Genomic DNA, 20,626 nt, shown 5'->3' with positions numbered 1-20,626 from the left:
CTCAATAGGTTGACTTCTTAAGGACTGACAACGTCAAAGAGTCTTTGTGCCCCATCCGAGTCAAATCCGTTAGTATTGACATTATGTTAGTGCCTGATAGCTATGCTACGGACGTTCTTTGCAAAAACCCGCTAACAACCACACACCATTTTGATAAAGAGAAACCCTAATTCTCTCCCTCACAAGCTCAGATACAAGATTTCAAAGAGGTGGGACTGCACTACACATAGATTGAGCAACCATGAAGGGAAGTGAACAATAGAGAAAAATTGCAGGTTTTTTCACTTAAAAGCAGCTCTCTCTCTCTCTCCCTCTCTCTCTCTCCCTCTCTCTCTCCCCCCCACGGTAATATGAGCTGATGTGTCAATTATGGGCCATTTTTTCACTGTGGATCAAAACTAGGTCATTTTCAACTCATTTTTGACCTAAAAGAGGCCAATTTTAATGTGGAAAATCCCAAACCATATAAAAAAACCCTAAATCTATGGGATCACTTGCATAAGCATAAAAAACATAGATATGCATCATTTTTCATCAAAATTCCATTTTGGGTCACTTTTTATGTAATTTTATGATGATGCTAGTTAGCTGCTATTTTCGACAGTTTTCACTCACATCAATATTTATAGGCGAGATGAGTGTGCCACCATGAAACAGTTGGAATATGTACATCACAAAACCAAACTAGGCATCTTATCAAGTAGGAAAACACGCAATGCTGCCACATCTAGGGCCATGACTCTTAATCTAGGTATGTCTCATGACAGCGATCGAAATAGCCGCTTCAATATATGTCACAATATGTACATGATTGCTTCTATTTCCATGCATTGAAATGTGTCATAATTGGGGTGAATTTTTTTATTTCACATTTTCCACATGCCACAACACGACATCCACCCCCTCTAAACCTGCACATCCTCCACATGTGCCAACATTTTGGTTATGTAGGTTTAATTTGCATTGAGATCCACAAATACTTGGATGTTATTTTCATCTTATACAAAGTCTGGGAGATCATTCTCTGTTTCTTCATCCTCATCCATGGAAATTTCATTAGGTTCTTCATCTTCTTTTTGTTGTGAATCAGGATCATTATCATGTCTCTTGAACATCTTGATTCTTTTTCTTGCTATGGGAATTTTAAGCTTTGTTCATTGAGCTCGCTCAAGGTATATGTAACATTTCCATGCACATTTTTGACAACATATGGCACAAACCACCTTTTTACAAACTTTATTTGTGTGGTGTGTTGATTGTCAAGGCTATTATCGTACATCAGGACCCAATCCCCCTCTTCAATACGCTTTGATCAAAGTCTATGTGCTCTATGAAACCTATCTTTATTCTTTAGTCTTGCATCCATCAATTGAGATTTTTCAATTTCTATCTTCATGTATTCTTTCCAATTTCCTTATGCACAATGAAAGTAGATTTTCCCTGCTTATACCATCTTCCCAAGGTAACATGTTCCAAGTAGGAACTACATCCTCAATTGGCATGGCTGGCTTCTAACCATACATCAATTTAGCAAGCATGTAACTAGTCACTGAGCTATGAGTTGTATAGTCATCCCATAAAGCGTATGGTAGCAACCTTGGCCATTCACGCATTTACCTTTGCATGCCTTAGCCAAAGCTTTGACGATAGGAGGATGTCCTCTTTCACTTTTCCCATTTCCCATTTCCCTCTAGATTATAAGCACAAATCAAGGCTATCTCGACAGCAATTCTTGTGAAGAAATCCCTTGCTTCATCTGCATCTAACTCACGTCTTTCATCAACTATCTTTCCCACATAGACATTACGGCAAATCACATATTCAAGCAAAAATTTACAAACAGCTTTTGTATTTTTTTTCCCTCAGTGCACACCCTTCCGCTTGATTTGTCAAGTCTTGTCATGCAAGGACCAAGGATCTCATTTTCCAAAGTCCTAAAGGCATTGTGAATAGATCAACAACCCACCATTTATAGTGCATGGCTAATTGGTTGGTAGGATGCAATTCATCATGATGGGGTACATTTAAGAAATACTTATTCTCTTGCTCTCCATGTTTGCTTGTGTAGCCTTTATTGTTTCTTTCTTGGCGGTGCTATCAAAGCTGGAGGTTGGAGGGTTTATGGGCATGCACAGCCTTGGGGGAGAGCAAGCAGGTAGAGGAGCGTATTTGGGAGGGGGTTCTTGAGGCGGAGCCTTGGAGGCATCTTCGCCTTCAACAAGAGAGTTGTGTTAGCTCCAATTTTGCTTGCGTTATTCAGTGTTTTTTTCGTTGTCTTCCACGTGAAAAATTGTGACGCCAACATTCTCATAATTGATGCTGGACAATCAAGGTAATCCATTCACTTTACCTCTAAAAGACGAACATCATTTCCCTTGTAAACTGATAAAAATCTCAGTCTCAAAACAAATGATACTAGCCACCTACTCATTAGACTTCTCACATGGGATTTAAGGCACACATATAAAATGGATTCTTCTCTATATAACAAATAATGGTACATTCATAAACAACCATGAAAAACTTCACTTATTAAATATAAACACATTACAAAGGGTATTAACTTATAATTTTTTCTCTAAATGTATCTCTTTCTTATTAAAATCTCTCTAAATCTATCTCTCTCTCTCTCTCTCTCTCTCTCACTCACACACACACACACACACACACACACACACACACACACACACACACATCATGTAACAAACTCAAAAGTTTCTATTCATTCTAATTTTTGCAAACAATGTGTGTTAGAGTATTAGAACTATAAAATAAAGACAAACTTAAAAGTCTCCTGGTTTTTAGGTCAAAAAAATTGAAGTTTTTGCTAAAAGCATTTCCGGTTCACTTTAAGGAAAGCTTGCAATCAAGCTAGGTTATTAAAATTCAAAGGATCAAAGCCAAACTCTTGAAGAGAAAATTGAATAAATGATCTAAATAAAAAAAAAATAACAAAAGAACCAGAGTCTAAAGACCAATAGCAAGAAAAGAGCACAGCAAAATCAAACTGATATGAAAAGAACCACTAACCAATGAATCCCAAAAATAATGATTGGACAGAAGATCGTCGCGCAAGCTCTCTGAGGCTCATCATCATCAGAGCCATCATCAGAGGAAGGGGACTATCAAATACAAGTAGCACTAATGTCACCAATAGAAACAAGTAACCAAGCTTCTTTCTTTGTGATAGCAACATTTTAGATAGAACTTACAAAAGCAAACAATTACAATGCCAGGCTCACGGATATCTATGACATACACCAAACTGCAAATCCCATTCTTCTTTGACTTCCCCTTTGTTTTATTTGCAACATTTTTGCATGGGATAGGCAAACCCCTTTCCTTCCTTGATGGACTTAGCCAAAACAGCTTTGCCATTGGTATCCTTGTCTTTTAAAATCATCTCTACCACACAATCTAGATGATAAAAGTGACCACATATGGCTGCATCACACAAGTAGACCTACACAAATGGCTCCAAATCAGTAATAACTCCATGCAAAAGAACGCGAGGTCCGGCAATCCCCAATTAGTGATTTTTTGCTTCTACACAATATAAGTGGCAACCAAATTGAAACCTGAGAAACTTCTCCATGAAATATTTTCTTTACACCTAAATAACAAAGGAGTCCCATGAAAGGAAAGAGGTTTGTCTGCATGGAAAATGTCAAGTACATTGATGGAAGGGGACTATCCTATCCAAAAAATAAGACATGTATTATAGTTTATAATAAAAGATTGCAATTTGCAAACATTCATATCTCTTGAGAAGCACCAGCCTTGTCATCTAAGCATCCCAATCGTCATGGGTGTAGCACTTGTGCTCCTTGAACTCTTGTCCATTCTCTATATCAACAACACATGATGATCATTTTCCATGAATCTATTTAAATCAAGACACGGGAAGCAAGAGAGTGCATGTGATAGAGAATTGGAAGCCACTCTTAGGGTGTCGATGCACCACTGCTATAGCCTTGCTAAAACCTAATGTGGAGCAACGAGAATCATCGGCACCACCCCCACCCTTATTCAAATGAAATGATCACAAGCATGGGCCATCATGGCTATTAAAGCATGAAAAATATCAATTTCCCTGCTCATACAAAAACGTGATAAGATGTCCTCTCCCTATTGAAAAGCAACAATGCACCAAAACTCACTCCAGAAAGAAAACAAAACATACCAAATCACTGATCCACCATTATCACAGATGCAACAAACAGTCTCACCAAAATCACCAACATCATCCTCTACCTCTTCCCCATAGCCATCCATCTCCTCTACAACATTTAGATCATCACCGTCGTTGGGCTCCTGGTCGGGAGAGCAGTAGTTCACACCATTGTAGATGGAGCAGTAGTTCACACCCTTGTTGGGCTTCAGGTCGACAGAGTAGCAGAAAATAATGGTTGACATCGTCGGCAGAGCAGCAAGTTCACATCGCCGCACGGCAGTAGATTCATGCCATCATGCCATCGATTCAAGGCAAATGATGCGCCGTCGTTGACAAGTAGTTAGGCCATCGATTCAGGGTAGATGATGCACAGTCATTGGCGGGGCAGGGCTGGGCTGTAGATTCAGGTGTAGGGAGGGGCAGCCCCTCGCCCAGGGAGAAACAAGGAGATCAAAGAGAACGGAGGCCTGTGTAGAGTTACAAGCTAGGGTAGAGTTATATATATATATATATAGAGAGAGAGAGAGAGAGAGAGAGAGAGAGTGGTTATATATATAGAGAGAGAGAGTGGTTACTTGAGCCATGTACAGTCCTAGGGTTGCTTGCATGTTGTTGACCATGGTAGATTGAACACTCAAGCTCACGAGTCATAGAGTTGCGAGCTCCACTCCTCATGCTCGCCCACATGGTAGTCTCTTCCCGCTCTAAGGTCAAAACCAAATCTCTAAAATCTGAGATTTTCCAAATTCCACACATAGACATTTTTAAGCGGGCACCTATCCAAAACATGGCAGACTCTTTGAAGAGAATTGTTTACACATCACCATTTCATAACACGTCAAAAGCAAAGCTCTCATTGGTTGAAATGGGATGGGCATGCCTCTGCCCTATTTGGGAAAGCAAAACCCCCCATCCAAAAGCATACTCAAAATGGCGTCGATCTGGTTGCCAACAAGGACATGGCCTACAGTTCCGTGTGGCAGTGTGTATGCAGTGTTGCTGCCATTTCCTAGTCTCAGCACATAGCTCACAAGGGACGAATGTGAGGACCTTAGTTAGGGGATATGTTAAGAGGGAATATTTCAACTATTTAATACATAAGTCAACTTGGTGATACATAAGCGTATCACATGACTCAGGTCCCCCCCACTCATGGGATACACAAGAGGGAATCCCTTCTGAACCTCATACAACAACAATATGGCAACCAACCCCAATATATTTTACATAGTGTAGCTGATAAAGTTCTAGTTGGCCTTAAGAATGACAACACCAATGATCTAGATGAGAAGGAAGAGTTTGAAAAGCTACTAAACAATGCATGCACAGGCAAAGATTGGGGAACTTATCATAGATTACAATGATGGTTGTAAAGCTGGTATCATGGGTGCAGGAGAAGCTCTTGATCATGCCATTGGTTTTTCTATTGAGTTTGCATACGAAGAACAAGAAGAGAAGAGTGACTTGGATGATGTGCGGGAAGAGAACAATAAATAAAATGAGGGTGCAGATGTGGAGACAAAGGCTATGCAGATGGTGGTATTGATGATCATGATGTTGAAGAGGCTAATGAGGGTTTGAACCAAGATATTGATTCCTAGTGACTACTTAGAAGAAAATTAGTTAAGTTTATGGTAGCATCAACCCCAACAAATCTAGAAGCTTGTTGAACAAGTCTTAAAGATGTTAGCTAAGACCTCAAAAGGTTAATGTTAAAAGTCCTAAGACCTAGGACCTTAAGCAAGTTGGGACTGACCTTGAGGTGGGAACCTTGCCCAAGCTTGAGTTGCTTGTTGTGCTTGCTGACTAAGGTGCTTGTCATGCTTGATGATTAAGGTGCTTGAGGTGCTTGTCATGCTTGAATCCTAAGGTGCTTGAGATGCCAAAAGTCAAAGAGGATCCCTACAAAAAGGGAGGTGAGCCTAGAAGTAGGAGCAAGAGAGAATACTCACACACACTCTCAAGGCAAGCCATGACTTAAGAAGCAACAAGGACACATGTCAAGCACCTACACATGCTTCCCTCATGTTGTGCCTAGAGCCTATTGAATGGCCTCTAAAGGGGTCCAATGAGAATTTAGTTTATTTATTTATTTATCCTAGTTTTATTCAAGCCCTCTCTCTCCATTAGGAAGAGGATGGGGTCTAGGAAGGCCTCTTTATTTTCCATGAGCTTATGGAGGTGATTAACATTTTGACAAATAGGTGTATGCCATGTGTGCAAGAATGGTGGGTGTAAGAGATGTGTAATAGTGGTCAAAAGATGAACTTTTCTCCCAAAAAAGAGGTGGTGTCTTTTTTGGCCTCCCATAACTTCCACATATGATCTCTCATTTGAGCGGAGATCATAGATCTCTAATCTACACATTGAGATCTTTCCATCGATATGCTACAAGATATAGTTTTACCCGTTATATTTCAAATTCCTTTTTGGGGGGAAAGTTAAATTCAAATAAACTAGCCATTTTGCCTGTTTGAGTTCAAAAGCTGTCCTTTGATTACTTTCTTAATACTAAAGGTTTGACTTTCTTAAACTGCCAAATAAGGAGGCCCTCCTAGACCCCATTATCTTCCTAATGCAAAGGGGAAAGGAGGAAACTTGTCCAAATGCTACCCTTGTTGCTTGATATGACTAAAGCATGTGATTGGCTAGGCTTGGTGAGGTCTAATCAATGACAAGCTTGAGCTAGAAGAGGGGGTCGACCAAAGCAAGAAGGGGGTATTCTTGAGGGTATACTCTCTCTCTCCCACACACACACACACACACACACACGCGCGCGCGCGCGCGCATTCATTCTCATTGTGTATTGAGTAAGAACTCCATCTCCTTCTCCAAGCTTGAGAAGTTCAGAGCCTTCACCAACAACCCTTGGCTATGGAATGCAAATCCAATCAAGAGCCATGATTCAAACATTAGGGAAATTTTGGACTCTCAAATGGGCCCTATAAGGACTTTGAATTTCTCCCTCTTGTCCAAAACCGGTGCACGGTAAAAGTTTTATAAATGAAATCAAAACTTGTCGGACCTTTTGGATTTAGAATGTACTCATCAAGATCTATCCATTGATAAGATAGTTAAGGGCATAACCTTGGTGCATGAAGCTTACCATCTTCATTGCACCAACAAGGTCTCAAGGAACACAAATCTTGTATTGTACCAAGTCTCTCTTCATGGGAGAATCTATAATACAAAAGCCTTTTGGAGGGGGGACCGGCTCCAAGTATCCTCAACTGTTGTCAATTTCCCTAATTCTCTCTCTCTCTTTTACAAGTATTGTTCATGCCAAGCTAATTAGGTGTAATGTTCATTTTTCTACCTTTAATCAAGTACTCTTCTTATGCTCCTTAAGAATACTCTTAAAGGAAGTGCTCAGTATTGTTATTTCAATTCCGCTACAAGCAATGTATAGCCATATTCCATTAAAGCTCGTGAGCATTTTTCTTACTTTTCTATCTTGTGTTTTAGTTACTTTTTAATTTGTGAACATTGTATCTATGGCAAGCACATTAGGATTGTTTACTTGCATATGATTAGAAAAGTAATTGGAGCCTCTAGAACTTGTTCATACTGATGTACGTGGTCCTATGCCGAAGAAATCTCTAGGGGGGGCTAGTTACTTGTGACATTCATTGATGAATATTCAAGGAAGGTGTGTCTTTATCCTTTGAAAAGTATGGATAAGGTTTTCTCTACTTTCCAAAATTTCCTTGCACTAGTTGAGGCAAAAAACTTAACAACTTAAGGACTGATAATGATGGGGAGTATCTCTCAAGGGAGATGGTTGACTTCTATACAAAGACATAAATTAAATGGCAGTTTATGGTTCCATAATCACCATCCCAAAATCGATTCGCAAAAGGTATGAAATGTACTATACATGAACATGTGCTTACTGTAGTTTCCATGGCAAACCTTAGAGAAGGCTTTTGGGCAGAGGCCATTTTTGTTAGCAATGCATATTGTCAACATGTCTCCTAGCATTCCATTGGATTACAAGGTTCTTGAAGAGATGTGGTTTGGCAAGAAGACGCATTATGATCGATTATGTGTCTTTGGTTGTGGGACATATGCTCATGTGCCAAAACCACTTAGGTCAAAGCTTGATCCAAATTCACATAAATGCATCTTTGTTGGTTATGGTGCTGATCGTGAGATGGATTATTCTCTTGGCACCCAAAATCTCTTTATCAAAAGTTTTGATGTGATCTTCAATGATTCAAAGATGCATAGACAACTTCTTAAGGAAATCGAGTAGAGAAGAGTCACAATTGAGGATGTTACCTCTGAAACACTACAAACTCAGAAGTCTAGTAATGTGCATTCCACTAGCAATGGTCATGAACAAGTAGAAACTAAGAGTCGCACATTGAGATGTTTTATGAGAGCCTCACATCCACTGGAAAGATTTTAGCCAAGTGTTAATTAGGTTAGCTTGATTGACTAGAGTGAACTAACTTGCTACTAAGAAGCCATGCAAGTGGATGACAAGTTTAAATGGGAGCAAGCTATGCAATTTGAGTATGACTTGATTGTGAACAATGAATTTTGGGACTTGGTGAATTTCTCACTAAAAAGAAAGATTTACCTTGAAAATGGATTTGCGAGCTAAAGAGTACATTTGGAGATGTTATGCCTAAGCACAAGGCTAGATTAGTTGCTAAGGGATTTCCACAATAGAAAGGAACTTGATTTTGATGAGAATTTTTTTCTTGTGGTCAAGATAACAATCTTGCATATTGTCCCTAGATATGACACACTTATTGCCGCATGGGATTGCCAATTTGAAGTAGATGTTGAGTCAAAAATTCTTTATGAAGGATTTGATCGAAGCTAGTCACTTTCTTGGTATGCGTATTAAATAGGAAAGGATTGAAAAGATTCTTACGTTTTCTCAATTAAGAAGGTTTTGCATTTTTTTGGTCTTGATAGCTATGACTTGAATACAATGGCCTTTGATGGGCACCACATGCCATCACTTGCTGGTAAATGGCCCGCTCATGTGTACACCATCATTTCTCATTGTAAAAACTCATCCACCATAAATAAAGAAAATCCTAGCATCTATTATGATAATTGTATGCGTTTATCAATCCTAACTAGCTTACTTTTTCCATTTCCCCAACCCTTGTAATTCAAAATCTAAGAATAATTGAATAAATCCATCACTGTGTAGTTGATAGGCCATGCTTGCCAAGCTAGGGCATCTAGCCCATGTAAAGCACCATGCATTTTTGTGTGAATCCAAAGAGGTTTCTATAATCACACCTACCAAGTTTGACTAGGCAATAAATGATTTGTGTTAACCACAATCTACTCGGCCTCTCCTACACCTACAAAAAGAGGGAACACATATTGGATACACATATGGAAGAGGACATTTGGGGGACCATCATGCTCACTATGAGACGCACTATGTGTTTAAGGGAAAATGACAGAGAGCACACAAACTCTTGTTGAAGGAAAGTGATTGGGTGGGTGACCTTGAGCTAGTTGTAACATTTAAAATACCAAATCTTTGCGTTAGTAGGGGACAAGAGTGAGTGTGGACCCTAGAAATTAGGGTGAAATTTCAACAATATCAAGTACTATCACAATGTGCTATAGAAGAGCATATATGAAACTACCACCATGGATTCAAATAGGAATGGCTTAGAGCACGTTATCTAGATGTGTTGCATGCATGTGTACTAGTAAAGGACCTTGAGTTATTGTCATGTGGAGATCAGACAAAGAATGTTAACTTGATTAGTGTAGGCAAAGGGAAAGACTCCAATCGGCTTGTCCAATTTATCAAAACACTGCGATATTTATGTGCTTGATGATCATTTCAACGTTTCACACATGACAACATACCTTGAGGTAATGATCCTCATGGAGAAACACATTACACGTAATTGAACTAGCCTTCATATCCAAAGAAAAAAGTATTTTCCACAATGTTAGGCAAGAATTGGGAGTAAAACGGAAACTTACTACCAACGAGCAAGTTGCCGGAGACCGTAGTGCCAAGGGCCACGGCACACATGTACCAGATGATTATGGTACCCTTAGGCTTCAACAACAACATAAGAAACACATTTTTTCTCCTCCTATTTCTTGGGAACTTTTTTGTAAAGTTTAGAGACCAATTGTCCGATCATGCACGCTACATCGAGGACGCGCTGCATGCTAGATTTCCAAATTCCCCCGATCAACGTTTTTCACAAAAGTGGTTGGAGGGCTACATAAAAACATTTTTGAAAAACAAGCAGTCCAATGTACGGCGCGTAGCAGCCAACCAGGGTAGAGATCCAGACAAGAGCTATCGTGGTGGCAACATGGCAGATGCGGAGTGGAAGTGGGCAATGCAAGGAAAGAGCGATCAGGCTACGATGGGCTCATCCTATAGACAACAACGTGAAGCTCGCACTAGACAAACTCCCACGCACTATGGCTCGGGAGGAAAAGCAGCCTGGAAGGACAAATATGTAAGACTGATTAAATTACAACCTAAATCGGTGATTATAAAGATTATAATTGATGATTTGTTATTGTTATTGTTATTGTTGGTTACTTAGGAAAATTTCACTTTTACTCGACCAACCAGAGAGATGGTCAAGTATCGGGAGCGACATACAAAATTTGATACTTGGCGAGGGTTGTTCGAGAGCAACCACATCTCTCGCGAGAAATTTGACGCAGCAGTTGGATCACTACAAGCGGTAAGTTAAAACAAATAATTTTGTATCAATTGTTTTGAGCTGTTGATAATTGTTTAATTTGGTTTGGGTTTATGAAGAGTCAAGGTGATCAAACGTACGTGTCTCTGGATGACGACGAGATTGAGGAGGATTAGATAGAAAAATATTTGTTCAAACTTTCGTAAAGTTCCAATGTGGCACAATGTATATACAACTATTTTCATTTTATTTGTAACTTTTTTAAATAATTGATCTTTTGCAAATTAAATTTTCAAGGTAAAGTAAATTCAGTTTCAATTCTTTGTTTTTTTGTATACTCTTTCAAAAAATAATTCATGTTTCATTGTTTTTTGCATATTGCCGCGTCCGCGTCAGTTGTCGCGTGTATTGCTGCGCTAATTACCACCGAAGGCCTATTCTTGAATAGGCGTTTGGTGGTAATTAGCGCGGTAATATACGCAGCAATTGACGCGATAATAGATGCGGGTATATTACCGCAGCTATTGCTTTCAAACCACTACCGTGATATGAGCCACGGTTATTGTCATGTACGCAATATTTTCTCTCTCCCTTTCCCTTTGTTTAATTTCTGCGGCAATGCTAGCGGTTATAGACTACTCCTCTTATAGTGAGAGGATACCCCTCATCTCTTTTTCAATTGTCAGGACAGCAAGCACTCTTTGGGCAGAGTTCAAAATTATGGGATGTTGTGCGGTACCTGAAGCTAAGGACCTTTTATTAGGGAATTGTAAAGGTCTAGATATTCGTCTTTGGAACATTTGGAGAGGAATCATACTCTCGCTTATTTGGCTTAACAAGAATTTTGTTGTCAATACTCTCCCCCTCAACACCCATATGTTCTTCATTGTGAACTTAGGAAAGCATCAGATATGCTATGCATTTAGAGATCACAGAGGCTTGGACTCCTCAACCTCTATATCTGGCATCCAAAAGTCATTGAGGTGGCAACAATGAAGAACTGGGATTCCAAAGTACTACTCAGGTATAAGGGTCAAGATGAAAGACTATTTGCATATGATGTAGTTCTTTTGACTTTTGGGGCTACGCCCACCTCTGTATGCAGATCTATTGATTTATTGTTTGTCCCCCTTCCCCCCCAACCTGAGGGTCTTTTATATTCTTTTTTTACTTTAGTAATTTATCTCTTCCACTTTCATTAAAAAACAAAAACGTTGTTTACAACAAAGTCCAGAGGATGTGTTACACAACTCTAACACACGAAGTATACCATGCCCTTGAGTAGGGGGTGCCTGGCTGGAAAAAAACAAAAAATGGGCAGAGAATCTACGCAGACGCGAGGCGAGGGACAACATGGGGCGATGTAGCACGCAGAGAGCAGGAGAGGAGAGGACGAGCCGGTGCGAGCGAGGCGATGGGTGGATGAGCGCGATGCGCGAGGCTGACGGGAAAAGTAGCAACGAACGCCCAAGTGTTTTTTTTTATATTGCAAGGTTTACACCCTGCAGCAATTGAGCATGGTTGCTCGCGAGGTTAGAGGAGACACATGGAGAGTTGTTACCCAGTGGTATGGGTTCGAGTCTCGCCCTCCCAAGATGCTACGAATCCCCCTACCTAAGGGGCAAAATTGAGATTCCTGAGGAATCTTAGGATGAATCGAATAAACTGTATTCAAGGGACTCTCAGGATGAATATGTGATACATTTTTTCTAAAAGAAAATAGAGAGTTTGACTTCTCTAAAAATAACGAACGATTCACATCGCGCTAAACTTAGACTGCAGTTGCGGAACTGGAGTTCCAGGAGGGGATGACTAGCAGTGCAAGCCAGGAAGACAGCACCACAACGTCTACACTGCTCACTTCTACCCTGCTGGCCCTCTGCAGCGACTATGATGATCAAAATCGGCAGCAGGCCGGCGGTGGGCCGCGCCTCCTCAGTTCGTCAAGTGGAGGCGCCGCCGCTCCTGCCTCTAGCTGTCGCCCTAGCAAGCCCACCGAGCCCTCAGCGCCGCCCAGCGCCACGACCACTCACCCATCACCGCCCACCGCCTGCGCTGGCTGCCGCTTCCAGAGGCGAAGGTATGTACGCTTATACACGTAGTTCATACTGTAATCTGCTTTCTTGCTCCATGTCAATTGAATCCTGCTCAAAATAGTGATTTTCATCAGCGGTCACAAGAAAAATTCTCTTGAATACATCGCTTCCCACCATGATTTTTTGTTTTTACATTCAGTATGCATGCAGCCCATTGTAATTATTGCAACTAATTGAAGCACTAGTAAAATCTTTGTGGTCTGGTCTCAGTTTACAAGTGTTAATTATATTTAGCTAGAGCCCTTGCCTTGAAATTTTTGACTGTGCAAAGCAAAAAACTCAAGAGACGTCTTAATTATGGCAATAGGGGTACAGTTTTTGGATTAATGCATGGTAACCTTATGCACGCGTGAGTAGTACAACGCCTGGCATGAGCAGAGAGAGAGAGAGAGAGAGAGAGAGAGAGAGAGAGAGAGAGAGAGATATCTTGCTTCAGCTGGTTTATATATGTGAGCAGGTGCCTAGAGAATTGCGAATTGGCGCTCTACTTCTCACCACAGGAAGACTTGGCTTTTGAAGCGGTGCATCGTCTTTTCGGGGTGAAGAACTTTGTTCGTCTGCTGAAAGACCTGCCTTTACACTTGCGCCACACTGCTGTCTCGACTATGAAATTGGAGGCTCAGTTCCGGATGGCCGACCAAGTCCATGGCATCACTCGCCTCATGCATCAACTGAAAGTCCAAGTGAAGTGCCTTCAACAGGAGCTCATCAAGCTTCGGATGGCGATAATGAAAGCGGAGCGGCAATGTCTTCATCGGATGGCACATGAACGAGCGCATCTTTTGCAAGCGGTCAAAGCTCATGTCCATCATCAACCTCCTATTCCGACCGCACGTAATCATGGTTTGGAAGACATAGCCTTTGCTCGATCCCTTGTCAGTTCTTGTCAAAACAGTGCCTGCAATGATATTGCACCGTCTCAAAGGCAGCTCGTGAATAACTCCGGACCACAAGGTGATGCTCAGTTGATCAAGGAAGCTTCTCAAACCCCTCTCCATGATGATAGTCCGGAATCAGCCTCTCTAGCTTTCAATTCAAACCCTAATCTCGACACGGTTGGACACATTCTTGACGATCATGGGTTTACATGTTGCGACACCGATTACATTCCCATTGGTACGGAATCGATGGCGTTTGCTGACCTGACTAGTTTCGGTGACACTCAACCATCAAGAAACCAACTGTCTCAACATTTTTCTAGCTATCTCAATATTGTATCCCCCATCTCAAGCAGTTTTGTCGATCCTAATGATTTTGTAGCTCCAATTAGTTCAATCAACGAGGACCCCAACCACGTCTTGGCCACCATTAGCAGTGATGAGCCTGGTGACACTAACCTATTTCAATCCCTTTGATTAGCAATATGAGCTCATCCGTCACATCCATCAAGGCATCCCATTTGTAAAGTTGTTTGCAAGCACTTGTGTGTTGACATGCTATTTTTGGTTCTCTATCATTGCGGTACATACGAGGTGACTCATTGGTCAAGAAGATAATCCATTTACGATTTTGCTTTTGCTGGTGTTGTACAGCTCTGGTAAGTGATAGACAAAGAAAGAAGGAAAGGAGAATATTTCAAGGAAGTTTGGACACTGGGGGCTTGGTCTCAAAAATAAGGAGCTGGCAAGATTCAATCTGGAATTTGTCTTGTTGTTGAATTAAGTCATCCATATAGGAGCTTGACCTTGGGCATCCTCATCTAGTATATTGTAATCTTTCAATTACCATCAAGCTAGGGATCTCCTCATGCAACAAGTTTATCTTTTCTAGTACACAAGAAGTTTTAAAAGTTTTCTCAACATGAGAAAACGACACGCCAATCTTTTTGCCCTGCGAAAAAAGGTTTTTCCGACTTTCATGTGGAGAAAAAGAGATGCTTACGAATATTCTCACTTGAGCCGTCGTTGCTCAAAGTGATAAAAGTGATTTTTCATGCTTCAAAGAGATAATAATTTCCACTATCGTCTCTTTTCGATACAAAATATTTATCCCCTCTCTTTTTTTAAGTACGGAATACTTCCCCCTCCCGTTAGTTTTCTCAACATGAGAAAATGACGCGTCAATCTTTTTGCCCTACAAAAAAAGGTTTTTCCGACTTCCATGTGGAAAAAAAGAGATGCTTACGAATATTCTCACTTGAGCGGTCGTTGCTCAAACTGATAAAAGTGATTTTTCATGCTTCAAAGAGACAATAATTTCCACTATCGTCTCTTTTCGATACAAAATATTTATCACCTCTTTTTTTTTAAGTAGAGAATATTTTCCTTGGTGTGAAAATAGCCCTTTTTCTCATGTTGAGAAAACTTCTAAACGTGCTGTGGTACATTCTTTTCTAGCATTAATAATGTAATAAGCTTGTCGCTATGAGATGGTAAGTCCTTTATTGCGGAGGTTCACCACGGGGAGAGAGAGAGAGAGAGAGAGAGAGAGAGAGAGAGAGAGAGAGAGAGTGTCAAAAGATGTACAAGGAGTCCTCTACAAAGGGGAGGACTAGAGCCACAATTAATAGGGAGGGGAGTACAAAGGTATCGTAGGGCTAATGGATGGACGAAGCAAGCTTAGCACTCAATTTTGAAGTCCAAATTAAGTGGACTAAGATTCTTGAGAAAAATCTCCTACCAGCTGAATTCTTTAGGATGACGAGAAGAGAACACATCCACCAGAACCTTTTAACATGTTTAATACTAGAACATGAAAAAAGATGTGCACAATAGTTTCCTCCTCCTAACAACATATTTTGCATAATCCATCACCCACCCTACTTTCTTAGCAATCCATACAGCTTCATGTAAGATCAACCAATGGACAATAGCTTGTTTTTGAGAAATAGGAAAGGCACATCCATTGTCTTTGGGGCTATTGTACTCCTCACCTAGAATTCAACCTAGGTTCCAAAATGCACTTTGTATGAAGAGATCTGTCAGCCTAGAAGATTTCGGTATGATCTTGCTAAGATCAATTGCCCTATTTAGAGAGTGTCATCATAAATGTATGCCGCCCTTCCCAACAACCACTTCTTGAGAAGCTTGAGAAGGCATCCATTTGCCCATCATCTATAGGTCTGTCGAGTGCTTCATCCCATCCTTGAATGCTTTGTGGGCGAGTTTGTGGGAAGACCTAAGGTTGGTGTGTCCAAGAGGTTGAGTTGCTAAAACCTAAAGTATGAGAGAAGCAATTCAGAGTGAGAAGCTAAAACCTCTTTCCAACTGATAATCAGTTGACACATATGGAGCCACGCTTTCCACAGTCTCAACACCAATTTAGAAGCTTTGACGACCAAAGGTACATAAGAGAAGAAAGCTTCCAAAATTTGAGAGGTTGTTTTAGTAACCAAAATTAACAGCCCAAGAGTCTAATGATCTACTTCCTTAGGAAGAACACAAATCTAATATAAAACCTTGGCTATTTCTTTTTTATGCTCTCACCCACCCCATAAGAACTATCTAGCTAAAGCCAGAAGCAAACTCATTTGAATTTGTCAAGGCCTCCAGCAAGCCAAAAAGTAAATAACACAAAAAATAGTGTAGTGATTCTGAACAAAGCACCTGGAAGCACATGAGTCTTGCACAATACAAGACAAATAGGCAATTTACAAAAAAAAACTATGGATAGAATTCAATCCCATCTCTATTTTGGAGTCAACTTGAATCCCGTAGGAATGGAAAACAATTTGTAAACTTTTCCATCAGGAAACTGTGGAACCTTAGAGCTAATCTCTTTGATAACAATTTTATAGTTGTCATAATAATCAATATCTAATTCTCCTAAATGATTTTCTCATATTAAACTGATCATTTAATGTGGGGAAGGCCAGGGGAGAAAAAGCTAGAATATTGGTTAAGCTAACAGACCGGCCACAGTAGGGATCCAAAGGAGGGAAAATAGGGATCCAAAGGGGGGGCCATCTGCAAAAGAGCCATGTGCAACAATGCGCTAAAAAGACCCTAAGGTTCAGCCCATTAAGACTTCCAAAATGCTAAGGTTCCAAAATTCAAAGGTTGTGTCCAAAGGTCAACCCTAGGGAAAATTGGATGCTTTGTGTGTGCCCTAAAAGTCTTTGCACATCCCTACATGGGAGGGGGCGAGCCCTAAAGGTAGGGGATGAGAGAGAAATCCACACACACACACACACAGGCTCCCTTTACACAAAGGGAATGAGGGACACATGTCAGCTCCCTAGGCCAGATGCCCACAAGGTGTGCCCAATTTCTATTGGATGACCCTTGAAGTGGACCAATGAAAATTAAGCTAGAGTAAATCTAGTTTAATTAATTTAAAAACATTTAATAAAAGAAACCAATGAGAATTAAGTCTCCTAGAAGACTATTGGGCAGTCTCCCAAGGGGTCCAATGAGCATTCAGGAGCCCCATGGCTTGCCTTATTCCTATTGGCCAGTAGGCAAAGGGGTCCAATGAGAATTTAGTTTAATTATTTAATTACCTAAAGCTCTCACAAAAGGGGAAAGGGGGACACATGTCAGAAGGCTATCACTTATGCTGCTTAATTGTAATTGGCTTGACTTAGGGAGGGCCAATGAGGCTTCAGCAAGAGCAATTAGCAAGAGGGCTCGCCCAAGAGAGAGAGGGGGCTGATTTTTGCAAGGCATTATCACACACACACACACTCACACAAGCTCATGTGTGAAGAAAGAGAAGACTATCTCTTCCCAAGCTTTAATGGAGAACTCATCACCTACTCCAAGCTTGTGAGATAGAAGCCTACATCAACACTCTCTTGGCATGTGGATGAAAATCCAACCAAGAGCCAAGCTTCAATGCATGCTCATCTCCTCTACCAAGCTAATTACTAAGCTAAGCTATGCTACATATGAGTGATTATGTGAGGAGATGTACATCTTTCTCGTAAGATACTCCTTCTTTCTCTCAATCTACTCTCATACCTTGCTAGCTCTCACCATCTTCGAAGGTGTGTGAGGTCTTGGGTCTGAGAACGGGGATAATTCAAGATGTGTTTGTTAAGTGTTTTGCTTAGTGCATGAAGTTTCCATCTTCATTGCACTAGCTAGTCTTGAAGGAACACAAAGAATTGTATTGTACAATGTCTCTCTTAATGGGAGAAACCATAATACAAAGCCTTTTGGAGGGGGGACCGGCTCCATGCAAATCCGGTCCTCAACTGTTGTCAATAGCTTAATTTCTCTCTCTTTTGAAAGTATTGTCGATGCTATCTAACTAGGTGTTATGCTTTTTGTTGCTCTCTCCACCCAAGCACTCTTGTAATTCTCATTAGGAATCTATTCTAATGAAATGCCCACTATGTTCATGCTAATTTCCGCTACACATAAGTTATTAGGCCATTAAATGTTACATTGGTATTAGAGCTCAAGGTTTCTCTTTTCTTGCTCAAGAAGGGAGGTCCTCAAGCTAGCTACAAATGGTTGGTATTATTAGTTGCCTGTGAGTAAGTAGAATAGGGATTTTTGAGCCTTGCAGTGCGCCTGCCTTTGTGCAGTTAGCGGGGCATCACCGTCGAGATCTATGGGCTTAATAGTGGAGTCCTACAGGGCTTGCCTACGGCTTAACCACTATTGAGCTATTAGAAGCTTGACAGGAGCCGGTGCTGTTTTGGTGTTGAAAGACCCTCTCTTCTATTCCTTGCAATTAATGGTATTCGAGCCGCGGGTACAGTAGCTTGAGTGCTTTTTCTAAAGGGGTAAAGAGGAGTAGCAACTAGGGCTTGAAGTGCCAAAGTACACCTAAAAAGTTTACACCTAAAAGTTGTTAGAATGGCTGACAATAGTAAAGAGAGTGAAATTAATGTTGATAACTTTGATTTTTCTCATGAGCAAGCTACTAATGATGCTTCAATGCTTGTTAACTATCTTGTTACTAGGCTTCAACAAGCCATGGGCAATCCATCTCTCCAAAGTGAAGTGCAACGGTAGCTCCGTGCTCATGGGATTCTCCAAGTGCATCACCATGACGAGAGAACACCTAGGAAGCCTCCTTGTGAGACTCCCAAAAGAGGTCTCTCTCCGATTCGGGAAGAAGAAGAGAATCCTTATGAAGGGCTCAAGAATTTACTTCTTGATGATGCATCTCCTTCCCAAAGGAGAACTCAAGAGCCTCCACCGAAGGAACGAGAAAGAAGCGAGTCTCCCGCCACCTCGGCGGAGATGGCTCCACGAAGACGGCGGGCTAAACGCTCTCCATCACCACCAAAGCGGAGAAGACCATCATATTCTTCTCCTCACCACAATTCTAAGAGGGATGATAAAAAGCAAGAGAAGAAAAAGGCGAGAAAGAGGACACCCTCTTCTCCATCTTCTTCATCCTCTTCCTCTTATGAAAGCTATGGTGAAGACGACAAAGATCAGGACAAGAAAAAGGCGAGAAAGAGGTCACCCTCTTCTCCACCTTCTTCAAATTCTTCACCTTCTGAAGAAAGTGATGGTGCAACTTTTGAACCATCAAAAAGAAGAGGCCATAGGAAATCCTATGCCGCATGCAAGAGGTCGTCCATGCTGAAGAAATTCAAAGAGGGAGGGAAGAGCATCTCTTTCCTTACCTATGATGGTACCTTTGGTGCCACGGACAAAGTCTTGGCCTTTATCCAGCAATTCGATGCAGCGTTTGGAGATGAGGGCTTCACGGAGTCCTCTAAGCTACGCCATGTAGCTATGCACTTTCAAAAGTCCTCCAGACAATGGTGGTCTAGCCTACGAGCCAATGGTGAAGCTCCACGAACATGGAAAGCTTTAAGAGATTCCATTATGAAGCATTTTTTGGCCACCGATGCCAAAGACAAAGTACTCACCAAATGGCGAAGCTTAAAGCTCTCTCCCAATGAATCTATCCACAAATATGTAGACAAGTTTTGGGACCTACAACTCAAAGCCACTGTCTTCAAAAAGTTGGATTTTGGAGAGCAAAAGCAACAATTTTGTGCGGGCTTAACCGAAGAAATGGCGGAGTATGTCAACTCCCAAAGACCACGTACCATATCGGCGGTAATACACCACACTATGGTGGCCTCTCGAATCAATTTCCAAATGGGGGCAAAAAGAAATAATAAGCCCCCGGAAAACAAGGGTTCCAATGAGCCTAAGGGGAAGGACAATGTCCAAAAGTCTCCTAAGGGCAACTCCAACAAAGCTAAAGAGAAGGGAGTTTACAAAGGTAAGAATAAACTCTCTCCTGAAGAGCTTGAGCGTTATCGTAAGGATAACCGATGTTTCAAGTGCGGCGAACAAGGGCATGCGTACCGCGCTTGTCCCCAAAAGAACAACCGCCAAGATCCTCCTAGAGCTTCCTTGGTTGAAATCCAAGAGGAGGAAATTCACCAAACTCATCACAAAGGATCTCCTCTATGCCATGCTTGGGGAAAGGTAAGAGAACATGATGCTTTTATTCTCTTTGACCCTGGTTCTACTCACAATTTTATATCTATGGAGTTAGCCACCAAGCTAGGCATACAATCCTACGAGATGCGAGATGTCCTACCCGCAGACAGTGCCTTCAAGGGGCAAGAAGCTTCAGTCACTCCCTTAATCGGGAAATTGAGGCTTCATGTCCAAGGCTATGTGGACAAAGAGGACTTCTTTATCTCTCCTCTCAAGCATGAGGATGTAATCCTAGGGGCACCATGGTTTGACCGCCTGGCTGCCAATGTTAAATTTCCTGAAAGGAGAATCTCCTTTAAGTTCAGAGAAAAAGACATGTATATAAATGCTAAG

General features: G+C 41.2%; 2 protein-coding genes across 6 annotated transcripts; one reads left to right on the top strand and one right to left on the bottom strand.

Moving 5' to 3' along the window:
- Positions 1-3,158: 3,158 nt before the first annotated feature.
- LOC147448319 (uncharacterized) lies at positions 3,159-4,750 on the bottom strand. Of its 5 annotated transcripts, none has more exons than XM_086524163.1 (2): positions 4,255-4,673; positions 3,159-3,463 (listed from the first exon to the last, which is right to left on the bottom strand). In XM_086524163.1, the coding sequence occupies exons 1-2, from the start codon at positions 4,414-4,416 to the stop codon at positions 3,302-3,304; spliced, it is 324 nt and encodes a 107-aa protein (XP_086380289.1). In that variant the 5' UTR covers positions 4,417-4,673; the 3' UTR covers positions 3,159-3,301. The 5 variants fall into 5 exon arrangements, 3 of the variants coding, with proteins under 3 accessions (XP_086380289.1, XP_086380291.1, XP_086380292.1); XM_086524165.1 differs by having other exon boundaries at positions 3,326-3,463; positions 4,184-4,673; XR_015189694.1 differs by lacking the exon at positions 3,159-3,463 and adding an exon at positions 3,572-3,846 and having other exon boundaries at positions 4,184-4,750.
- Positions 4,751-12,641: 7,891 nt separating this feature from the next.
- LOC147448318 (uncharacterized) lies at positions 12,642-14,855 on the top strand. The gene is made up of 2 exons (XM_086524162.1): positions 12,642-12,913; positions 13,387-14,855. The coding sequence occupies exons 1-2, from the start codon at positions 12,642-12,644 to the stop codon at positions 14,282-14,284; spliced, it is 1,170 nt and encodes a 389-aa protein (XP_086380288.1). The 3' UTR covers positions 14,285-14,855.
- The last annotated feature ends 5,771 nt before the right edge of the window (positions 14,856-20,626 follow it).

Source organism: Adiantum capillus-veneris, chromosome 11 (genome assembly GCF_014529385.1).
Source record: "Adiantum capillus-veneris isolate H3 chromosome 11, ASM1452938v2, whole genome shotgun sequence".
Classification (NCBI taxonomy): domain Eukaryota; kingdom Viridiplantae; phylum Streptophyta; class Polypodiopsida; order Polypodiales; family Pteridaceae; genus Adiantum; species Adiantum capillus-veneris.
Note: the sequence above shows the minus strand (reverse complement) of the source record. Positions and strands in the feature narration are given on the sequence as shown.